The following is an 11886-nucleotide window of genomic DNA, read 5'->3' as shown; positions in this document are numbered from 1 at the left end:
TCAGCTCAGGTCACGATCTCGTAGTCCATGAGTTCGAGCCCCGCGTCGGGCTCTGGGCTGATGGCTCAGAGCCTGGAGCCTGCTTCCGATTCTGTGTCTCCCTCTCTCTCTGCCGCTTCCCCGTTCATGCTCTGTCTCTCTCTCTCTGTCTCAAAAATAAATAAACGTTAAAAAAAAGTTAAAAAAAAAATTAAAAAAAATATTTAAAAAAGGGGGGAGGGGGGAAGGGTAGTATAGTTAATGCAGAAACTACCTCTCAGGGTTAGAATCAAAATGAGTTAACATGTGTGAAAGAGCTTTGTAAAAAGCAATTCTCCAAACCAGTATCAGATAAAGGGACAAGAGAGGAGAGGGTACTGTGTTTAAGATTAATGGCATGAGGGGGAAAATATTTGGCAATCATATAATGAAAATGAAATATCTGACTGAGAAATATGAAATAAACTACAAATTTTTAAACAACTCACCTTACTTTCTTCTACTTTGTGTGGTATGCCCAGTGCTTACAAAACAATGTGAGTATTTAGAAGGTTGTAAGAGGCAGACTGATCAAAAAATACATTAAACAGATTTGGAAGGGGGTGGATATAAAGTTAGAATTTCTGAGTCATGAAAACATCAGATAGCAATTTCAGAAAGGTGTAACTTTATTTAAAACCAAGCTGCTGTGAATTCTATTATGTCACAGACACCTCTGAATCAACCCTCTCTGTTGGCAAATTGTTATGCTGACAAATTCTCACATACACCGAAAATTTCCACTTTGTAAACAAGTAAGTGGGTTCCTGATGGCCCAGCTTTTCTCCTGAGCTGGAACCTTGGAAAGCAGAGTCCTCATCTGAGTGGACCTGTATAATCTACTCCTCACATCCCCAAAGCAGATTCAAACCTTTATCACTCACATCCAAGGGCCACCATGAACATTAATGTAATATTAAATTTGACATTCTTGTTCAAGTCTAGGAAACACAAAAACACATCATTGGCTTCATTGGCTAGATTTCCTGAGATAGTTAGAATAGGTGTGGTAATTTGGTCATTTTTATAACACCAGGGGCTCTATTTCCACTTCTGTCCATGTGGACAAATACAGAACACTGGTCCAGAAGAACCCAGGATATTTGACATGCAGAAAAGTGAGTGTACATATAGGTAAATACAGCTTGAGGGGTGGCCCTTCCTTCTGCAGGGTCAGAGTCAGCGGCAGGGGCTCTGGTTGTGTGCTTTATGATCACCAGCCCTGTCATCTCAGCAGGATGACCTGGCCAAGGGATAGAGCCATGCAGATGGGTGAAAAACCACTGCCAGGGCAGGGAAGGGGAGTAGGTGAGGTATATTTCCATAACATGGACCTTAGACAGGGGAACCTGCACATACATCGCCAAAGATGATGTGTGCACATCATAAAAGGTATTCAAGGGACAGCTGTGTCCAAAATGGGATATCAAGTGGGGATATTAGAGGTGTTGGGCCCTGGCCCCAGATACAGTGCGATTTAAAGAATCTATCACAGTGTCTAGCTTACAAGTGCTCAGTATATCAATATATTAGTTTAGGTTTCCTTCCTCCTGTTTTATAAAACTACCTTGTGAGAGGGGCATTATCATATATCAAGGGGAGTTGGAGTCCATGAGCACAACGTTCCTCCTAGCTCTATGAGTAGGAAGAACCTAGCAGTAATTGAACCTTTGAACAGTCCTGTTTTTATCAAAGGCTGCGACCATTGTTGCCTAAAGACCATGCCTCTCTGTGGCCCTCCGTCCTGTTAACCGGGGTGTGTGGGAGGATGAAGAGAGGAATACCCGTCCTTGGTCACAAGCGAGGTTCCCAGCCCATTTTTCCTGTACTTTTATCTTCCAATTTCTAGACGCTTTAAACTTTCCAGCCAGCTGCAAGGATGCTATGGGTTTACCTGTGGTCTCATCAGGAAACAACAGGAATACAAGGCATTCTGCAATTACGTTGGGAGAGTCTAGTCCAGTGTGATCTTGTAGACATAGACCTTCTCTGCCACACGGAAGCAGAGGTGATAACCAGCCTTCCACACCTGTGAACGCAGACCTGAACATCTATCTTCCAGGTTACTAAAGATGTCAGCCAGGGCCAGACCCAGGCAAAATTAGAAAATAGAAGAGGTTTGTGGCAAAGAGTGCTAAGACTGGGGCCACAATACCTGGATCCCATAGTTATACGACCTTGGACAAGCCCTTCTCTTTTTTGAACGTTGGTTTTCTCATGTGTAAAATGGAAGGAATAATAACATGTTCAATATTTGATGAAGAGGAGAAAATGTTTGTAAAGTGTTTCAAACGGATATAAAAACAAAACCGTCTCCTAGCTAGAAGTCAGGGCCTGCCTTCCACATTCAAACCAGCTCCTTCCCTTCCGTTTTCAGTTCTTTTCTCTTTTCTTTCTCTCTCCACTGGTATAGTCACAAGTGCCTTGGGGTGGGAAATAAATCTAGTTAATTCCTAACAGTGTTAGTGCCAAGGGTGACATTTCCCTTATGCCATTTCCACACTAATGAATGAATCTCTGGTTTTAGGAGATCAGATATTAGCAAGAGACAGAAAACTTCGAAGATAGGAGAGAGATGTATGTGTATATGTGTATAGAGAAGGGAGGTGGTTGATTGGGTAGTGTCCTTAGGAGGCGTCCTAAGGTAGACAGCTCCCTGATAACCCAAAGACAGCGCTGGCTCTACCTATGTGAAGCTGGCTGTGCAGGGAGCCCTTTAAAACACCGCGGCACAAAAAATGTGAAAGTCTCTCTCCTCTGCATCCTTGGTCTGCAGTGACACTGGCAGATGCTAAACTTCGGCCTGTCTAGAACAGTTAATTAGGTTATAGAGGCTGCCAAAAATCCCAAAGTCATCTTAAGAAAGTGCAACACTTTGAGATGTGAAGCAAAGGTCAGAAGACACAAACACTAATCTGATTTTTAAGAGAGAAACCACCAAATAAGTAGGGGGAAACGAAAGAAAGGAAGGCAGGTCCCTGACAATCCGGCAACTTCTTATCAGTTTCTTATAAACAGCATTGAGATTAGGCATAAAGTGGTCCTGGCTCTTTTCTCCAGTAATAAATACTGTATATTCATAAAGGCTGGTACTGTAACGGACACTGTATATTCATGACGTGTTCCAGAACTCTCAGTCCATACCTCCTGGGATATCAGGAAATCTTTCGGAGACCTCCTTCCTGCCGGACAATGTTCCCACCTGGGAGTAATAAAGCTGGAGAGGGAAGGAGATAATTTGCTAAATGGAATCAGTTGAACAAATGCCTGGGTATGTTCAACGTTTCTTTACTGGTTGCATCAAATTATTACAGAGTTCGAACGGTTGACTGCCCCCTGGTTCCCAGTAGTGGAGAGGCAGCCTTAAAAACCCAGAGACCCAATTCTTCCGAAAGGTTACCCCAGAAAGCATGTTTTGGGAACGGGGTGGGGTCAGAAAATAAACAGCAGTGCATAGGACTTCACTGCCACCAGCAGGACCTAGGAGAAGTGCAGGCCAGGAGGAGGCCAGGAGAAGCCCCAGGTGAGAAGATAAAATTTGCAGCTGAGCTGCCCGCACCCTGTGCCCAAGCACCCCCCTTTCCAATCCCAAAGGTTTGGAAAAGCCGTTCTTCCTCTCTAAGAGCCAGGAGTTCCTGCCCCAAAGCTCACAATGAGAGGTTTGGACGCCAAACTCCAATTAAGGCTCCAAACACACCTCCTCCCTTCCCCCACCCCAAGTACAATCACACTTTTAATTCTACGAGGTCTTCTTCCTGTCCTGGAATTTGCAGTACTTGGCAAGGGCAGTGAGCGGGCACCGGAGATGGTGATTTTACGTTGGGGTCCCTCGGCATCTTACGTCACCCCGCCGTAGACCAGACCCCTAGAGCTACGACTCCCAACCCCGGGGTAGCAGAGTTCCGCGACCGCTCTGGCCCCGTCGGATCAGCGTCAGGCGAAGCCTGCAGGGACTTGGAAAAGCAGCCAAAAGCCAACTCTGATCTCTCGCACCCCGCCCCAATCCGTGGCCACCTGCACTTTGCGGGCTCTTGCGCCAAACAGCGCTCCCCGGAGCCCCCAAAGGCCTGCCGGGCCCAGGCGCGCACCAGGCGGCACGGGGCTCCTGGAGCCGCCCAGCTCCCGGAGTGGCCCGGGAATGCGCCAGGGCGGGGGCAGGAAGGACCCCTCTGGAGCCTTCCAGACCTCGGGAAGGCTTCCCGCGGAGACCCACTCTTGGAAAGGTTCCGCGACCACGCGGCGAGGAGCACGTGAGCGGCGCGGCTTCTCTATAAAAACCCCCGGCTCTGCCGAGCGTGAGGCCAGCGGAGCGGCAAGACAGTCACCTGCGCCACCTGAGGCCGGGCGACGGTGACAGCCCCTCCAGGACGCTCAAAAGGGTCCCGAGTTTTGATGCTTTGCACCCTCGGGGGCCGGGCTCAGTGCGTGAGTCTAACTTTGAGGCCGGAATTGGCGGCACGTAGGCAAAGAGGCGCCGGCGCCGGTAGGCGTGCGTTCCCCAAAATGCTGAGGGCTTGTTTGACCTTTAGGAGAGTTGGAGGAGTCAGAGGGATCTCGGGCTAGTTTCTTTCATGTTCTCCACCAAGGAGACAACCACGAGCGCTCGGGATCGTCCTCAGAGAAGCCCGGGAGGCCCACGGGCAGCCCGCGGCCCCCGCGCCCCCGCCCCTGCCGCCCATTAAGCCGCGGGTGAGTTCACCGCCCCGCGGAAGGACGTTCCCATAAAGTCGGACGCCTTCAGCAGATAAAGTTCGAGCAGCTCTCCTCCGCTCGGTACCCGTCACCTCGGCGACCCCTCTTCCCGCGGCAGGCGCGGACGGGGAGATGGCCGCGGGCTGGGCGGCCGGCGCGGGCGCTTCCCGGCGCAAAGAGGCGCCGCGCGCGTAGCCGCCGCCGCAGCCACCGCCACGCTGACCTCCCGCCGGCTGCTGTGCTGAGCCCCCGGCGGCGGGCGAAGGCTGACGCCCAGAGGGCCGGGAGGCGGCGGCGTCAGCGGCCCGAGGGTCCGTATGGCCGCCCCGCGCCTGCCGGTGGTGTGCGCCGCGGAGCTCGCCGGCGGCGCCTCGGGCTCGGGGCGGCTCTGAGCCGCGCCGCCTGCGGGGATCGACCTAGCTGCTCCGCGGAGCCGCGGGCAGGAACCGAGGACCAGGAGGCGGCGGCGGCTATTCCTCCCAGAGGGCGATGTGGCCGGCCGGCGCGGGCACCAGGCTGCCCTGTCCCCGGGACTCTGCGCTCCGGCGGGCGGCTTTCTCCGGGAACCTCAACGCCCTGCCTTCTCACCTCGTGCCCGCCGGGCGAAGCGTGCGGGTCTTCATCAGCGCCAACCCTGAAGGTAAGTCCTTCGCCCGGATTTGCCCGTCAGTCCTTCCGTCCGTCCGCGCGCGCCGGGAGCCAGAGAGTTCCCGCAGCACAGCCGGGCGCGCCGTGCGTGCCCCAATCTCCCTTCCTCCAGCTGAAAGCGTGGATGGCCTGAGCGCGTGGGAATTTCATTTGAATCACTTTTATTCTCCCTTCGCTCATCCCCTCTGCCCGCTGGCTTCCCCTGGGACCCCCATTCTCGCGCCCCTCGCCCGGGTTACTAATTCAGATCGAGCTAAGAAACGTCCGAGGCATTAGACGCTTCTGGAAGCGCCAACCTGCTTCCACTACCACCTTTTCTTTTAGCGGTGTCTTCTCCGGGGTTGTCGCGAACGCAAATAGTAGTTCGTCTCGCTCGCGGCTCAGCTGCGGGGTGCTGAAGGAGGGCTTCCTCCCTTGATACTTGTTCGCGCCGAGCGGGGTGAGCATATGGGGTTTCCTGAGACTAGCCTCTTGTGAGTGCGACGGTGCCCTTCGCTTTGGAGGGCAGAAGAATCCTCTGTGAATCGAAGGCCCGCGGCGATTGCAGAGGAAACGCGCTGTGGGGCCCCGGGACAGATGGGCGTTCATCCCGGCGCTGGTTTCTTGGCGAGCGCTCCGGAGTTCATCTCCACAGCTGGACCCCGGGCTTGATTTCCCGGTTTGGAACCTGACCTACTCAGGCCTGTTTCTGCTCGAGGCTGGGCACCTGGTAGGCGCCAAACGCAAACTTGTTGATTTCTCGCATTCGCAAATCACTGCGGCTGAGCGCTGGATGGTTCATTTCTTTTTTTGCTCAACACTGCCTTTGAGTTTTAGGACCTGAATATTAACTTTCCTTACTAGTAAGTGAAGAAGTAGGAAGCATTTGACTTAAGCTGGATAAAACTGCAGGAATTGCTCTTTTCTAGAAAAAGTAAATGTGTGGCCATAAGATAAGTTTTGCAGGAGCCTTTTTTTTTTATGCACTCTAAGCTTTGAGTCTGACAAAAAGTAAGCGTTAACAATCATTAGATATAATCTTTTTAACCCAAGAGTCTGGTTGCTTTTGAAAAGCATTTTGAGAGACTAACAAAAATCACTTTCTAAAGAAGTTGTAAAAAACAAAACAAAAATCTCAGAGAAACTTTCCATTATGTCAGGGCATTGGGGAAAGACTCAAATAGGTAACTCACAGTTACCTATGTAATAATAGAAAGACTATACTCTTTGAGACAGAGGCACAACTGTGCTAATAAAGTTTGCAGCTCATTTTCACAAAATTTAATAATTGAGGCATTTAGGAAATTACTGTCCACCCTTTTAAAACCTTTTAAAATCTCAGCTATGTCTTCCAGGATTTTTACTTAAGTCTGAATAAAGGAAAACATGGAGATATGCAGCCTGTTTAAAGACTACTGGTAATCTGCAATTTAAGTATTCAAGGTTTTTTTTTTTTTTTTTTAATGCTAAAACATTTTTTTAAGTGGTTGGGAGAATTGTGTTAGAAAATGTTGTCTTAAAATTTTCACTTCTCCTAAGCTTGAAAGAAATTTCATGAGAAGTGTTTAAGTCTGCTGATGTAGAACCAGCAAAATTACTGTTTTTCTTTAAACATGTTCCTTCAAAAATACTGTGAAAATGTTAATATCAGTAGTTTGTTTTTCCTTTAAATTTGTAATTTCTAAAATAAAAATCAATGATCATGAATGTGTGTTAAGTCAGGTTAATAATGAATTAATATTTAAGATTAATGTCATTTTTTTCATAAGCTTGTCCATATGATTCTTCAAATTTTCTAGTTTCTTAAAAGCTTTGCCATATGTTACTCTTAGGAAAGCAAACAGAAGGGAGGCTTTCATGTCTCCTGCTTACTGTGTGAGCTAAGCTTGTACATTGATCTTGAAGGACCAGAAATGTGACTTCTACGTGAGAAGTTGTAACAGGGTTAGCACCCAGATTTGATCAAATTGGAGAGTCGAGGGTATATTAAATAGAAGAGACAGAGATGGGTATTTTTGGGGGGCCTGTGCGTGAAACCTTGCAATCTTGGTAAATGCTCTATCAGAGGCAGCACTCCACCACGAAATTTTTGTGGATGCAATTCAGGAAGCAAATGGTTGTGTTTTGGTTCCATCCAATATTAGATTCTTGGCCAATACTCAAGAATTTCTCCACTGTCCAATTAAGACACAGAACATTATCTCATGCTTTTCTCTACAAGTGGAAATCAATTCATGCTCTAGATAAAAGCTGCTTTGTGTTGAACTCCTAGCAGTATGTTTAAGAATTCAGCTAGGGTCTCCCTTAGGTTATTGTGTTAATACATATTGCTTTAAAAGGCTTGTATGGACTTTACTTATCAATAATGAAGGTAATACATAAAAATTACTTTCCCATGTGTTAGCTCATTCAGTATTTTAATTTTGATTTCCATCCCCAAATCCTGTCAGGATGGTGGACCAGGGGCTGTTCTTCCTGTTTCACAGATAAGGAAACTAAGGCTGTGCCAGGTTAAGCTACTTGCCTGAACCTGGATAGCAAAATAACGTGGAGCTTTCAGGGGACTCAAAACATCTCTCTTGGTACTCTGTGGCCCAGCCTAGGTTTATGCCAGATTTCTGTGAAATCTCTTCCACCCACATGGACAAGACAATCAGCTGGATATATAGTGGATAAGTGTTATCCTTACTCTTGAATCCTGACAGCCAGCCAGAAGCTGACTAACAGAGAGGGAACATGGCTGCTCTGACCTACTTCACTTACACCAGAGGGGTAGCCTCAAGGGCATTCAAGGAAATTTCGGAATGTTCTGGACTCTAATGGACCTGTTTTGGTCCAAAAGTATATCTGCATACGACCAGTCCACGCCACATTAAGGACACTGGAGAAGAACCAGTGTGGGGGAGACAATAGCATTGTCCCAGATTCTCTTACATGAATAAGCCTTGGACTTCATCTAGTCCCACCTTCCACCCAAGGTAGAAATTCCATCTGTGGCTTCTGTATTAATCCTTGGGAGTCTTCTAGTTATTTAGCCATGCTTCTCTGCCAGAATGGCACATACACCTTTTTGGAACAGTGATTCTAAAACGTGTATAAAATCTTCCACTGTGATGAGCCTGAATTGTCCATGAATATGTGGAGGAGAAGAGCCAGCATAATTCTCTCCCTGTATTGAAATTCATGGGAGCCTAATAAATAATCCTCTTTGCCTCAATTCCTGTTTGTTTGTTTGTTTGTTTGTTTGTTTTGAGAGAGAGTGAGAAATAGGGAGAGAGGGAGATGAAGGGAGGGGAGAGGCAGAGAGAGAGAGGGGAGAATCCCAGACAGGTTCCATGCTGTCAGTGCAGAGCCTGATGTCAGGCTTGATTCCATGAGTTGAGAGATTGTGACCTGAGCTGAAACCAAGAGTCGAATACTTAACGAACTGAGCCACCCGGGCACCCCTGCCTTAACTCTTAATCAGTTTAGAGCACAGTAATGTCTGTCTTAGCTCAGGCTGCTGCTGCAACAAAATACCATAGACTGAGTGGCTTCGACAACAGACCTTTTATTTCTCACAGTTCTGGGGGCTGGCAAGTCCAAGATAAGGGTGCTGGCAAGTGTGATTCCTGGTGTGGGACCTCCTTGTGATTTTCCAATGACCATCTTCTCACTGTGTCCTTACATAGAGCACAAGCTCTGGTCTTTCTTCTTTTTCTTTAATAAGGATGCTGATCCCATCCTTCATCTAAATCTTCTAATAACTTCATCTAAATCTGATTACCTCCCAAAGGGTCTACCTCTAAATACCCTGACATTAGGGGTGCCCGAGTGACTTAGTCAGTTAAGCATGCTTAACTCTTGATATCCATTCAGGTCATGAGCTCACCATTCTAGAGATTGAGTCCCTATGTCAGGTTCTGCGCTGACAGCTCAGAACCTGCTTGGGATTCTCTCTCTCTCCTCTCTGTCTGCCCATCCCCTGTGCAGTGTTTGTCTCTCAAAATCAATAAAATACCATCACATTAGCTGTTAGGGCTTCAACATATGAATGGGGGAGGGGCAGAAATATTAAGGCCATAACATTCTGTCCCTGCACCTCCCCAAATTCATGTCCTTGTTGCATACAAATGATATTCATTCCATACCAACAACTCCAAAAGTCTCGACCTGCTCCAGCATCAGTTCTAAAGTCTACAGCCCAAAGTGTCGTCTAAATACAATCTAAATCAGATATGGGTGAAACTCCAGATATGATTTATCCAGAGGCAGAAATCCTTTCCTGCTGTGAGCGTGTGAAACCAGAAAAGTTGTGTGCTTACAAAATGGAATGGTGGGAGAGGCATAGGATTGCCTGTCATTCTAAAAGGAAGAAATTGGAATGAAAAAAGGGATGAAGGGTCCCAAGTTAGTTCAAAAACTAGCAAGGCAAATACCATTAGGTCTTGAAGCCTAGAATAATGGTCTTTGGTTTGATGCTCTGCTTTCCATACCCCCTGGGGGTAGCAGTGCTACATGTGTAACTCTGTGGAAGGGAGTTACCCACCAAGACTCCAGGAGGCGCTGCCCTCAAGGCTTTGGACGACGCCATCTGCCCTGTTGAAGTCCAGGTGATGCCTTCCCCTACCTTTGAACCAAGATGCAACCCTGATGATCTCCAAATCTCCTTTGAGGTCATTCTCCCTTTGTGTTGAAGAACCACAGCTGAATGGCCTTATGGCTCAATCCTGCAGGATCTCAGTCCACCTATCTTCCTTGCAACCCCTGTCTTCCTCAGTTCCAGCTGAACCTTGCCCCTGCTGGGGTGGTCCATGATTTACACCCATATCAAAGGGTTGCTCGACCACACTCTTGGTTTTCAGAGCAAAAAACTCTCGGTTTGTCCTTTTGTGTGATACGGATAAGCTGAGACTTTCCCAGATCCTAGAGTTCTGGTTCCTTTTTGTTTTAACAATTCCTTTCTCGGTTCCTCCTTTTTTTTTTTTTTTTTTTTCCTCTGCACGCAGGAGGAACCAAGCCACCCCTTCGTCCAGTTTCCTGGCTTACCAGTGCTACCTTTCACAAAACCCTAGAACACAGTTCAGCTACATCGTTGACCACTTTATAGCACTTGCCTCTGCTCTGTTGGGCGATAACATGTTCCTGGTTTCAGTCTTAGGTGTCGCCCGGATGGCCAGTTCAGCAGAATGGCCATATTCTGTTCACAATTTCTGGATTCTCTAAGAATCTTTCTCCACAGCTCTCCTCTTTCCTTTCTGAGCTCTCCCCAGAATTGCCAGTAACCGTCTCTTTGTGGCAGTCGTGGCTTTTTCTAGCATGTACCTCCCAACTCTTCTAGTCTCTACCCATTACCTAGTTCCAAAGCTGTTTCCCCATGTTTTAGGTGTTTGTTACAGCAGCACCTGCCTCTTGGTAGCAAACTCTGTCTTCATTTCCTAGAGTTGTCATGACATTGGCCAAAAACTGGGTTTTAAAGTACAGGAACTTACAGTCTCCTGATTCTGGAGGCCGGAAGTCCCAAATCAAGGTGTCAGCACGACTGTGCTCCCACTGAAGGCTCTAGGCAAGGGCCCTTCCTTGACTCTTCCTAGCTTCAGGTGGCTCCTGGTGGTCCATGCTGTGTGGACCTTGGCTTGCAGCTTTGTCCCTCCAGCCTCTGCCTCCATGGTCACCGGCAAGAAGGTCGTGTCCTCATGTGGTGGAGAGAGAACTATTGTGTCTCTTCCTCCTCTTATAAATAGGACAGTAATCCCATCATAGGGCACCTTCGTGACCTCATCTATACCTAATTACCTCCCAAAGGTCTCGCCCCACAGTACCATCACTTTTGGGCTTGGGGCTTCAACATGTGAATTTGGGGGAACACAACCATTTAGTCCGTAACTGGTAATGTCTAAAGCAAATAGAAGGTCAAGATATTGCTTTTATTACTGGTAAAAACTGATGTGGGCCCATGCTCCTTTATCATCTTTTGGGCCAGATACGATTTTGGAATTTCATATTTTTTTAGGTTTAGGAAGAAAATGGTACGTATGCTATTTATTATGTAGGGTCTGGGTCATATCCCGTAAGCAAATATGAATGTGTGTATAAGGAAACATGCCTTCACTCTAAGCTGTACTTTCTGCAGTGCTGGAAGGTTTTCATGTGCCTTGTCCTGTGTGGTAGTACTAGTTAAATATAGCTGTTATTGAGCTTTTGAAATGTGGCTGGTAGGACTGAGAATCTATTGTAACTTAGTTTAAATTTAAATAGGCACATGGGGCTGTTGGCTACGACATGCAACACAATGCTCTAAGGGGAAAAATGAGGATTTAAGTAGTTTCATGTCTGTTAGGGTCACGTTTTGCCACTGGTGACTCAGGTCACTTAAGGTTTTGCTGCCAGATGAATCGGGGAAAAATTTTTTTTGTTTTCATTACTTTGTGGATTCTGGAAGTGCAGGTAAGGACTGTGGACCTTTCGGGGGAAATATGGCTTTGGACTCGAGCCAAGTAGGGTTTTCCAGTGCTGAACCTCAGAACTGCATAAACTTACCCTCCCAGGCAGTGTCAGCAATGGACCAGG

General features: G+C 47.5%; 1 protein-coding gene across 1 annotated transcript in view; it reads left to right on the top strand.

The window, feature by feature from the left end:
* Positions 1-4925: 4925 nt before the first annotated feature.
* NWD2 (NACHT and WD repeat domain containing 2) overlaps positions 4926-11886 on the top strand; it is a 185020-nt gene continuing 178059 nt past the window's right edge. The window contains exon 1 of the mRNA XM_043572808.1: positions 4926-5350. Within this exon, the coding sequence (XP_043428743.1) occupies positions 5200-5350 (151 nt within the window). The 5' untranslated portion in view covers positions 4926-5199. The remainder of the gene's footprint in view (positions 5351-11886) is intronic.

Source organism: Prionailurus bengalensis, chromosome B1, assembly GCF_016509475.1.
Source record: "Prionailurus bengalensis isolate Pbe53 chromosome B1, Fcat_Pben_1.1_paternal_pri, whole genome shotgun sequence".
Lineage (NCBI taxonomy): Eukaryota > Metazoa > Chordata > Mammalia > Carnivora > Felidae > Prionailurus > Prionailurus bengalensis.
The sequence above is the reverse complement of the archived record's forward strand: the minus strand, read 5'-3'. Positions and strand labels throughout refer to the sequence as shown.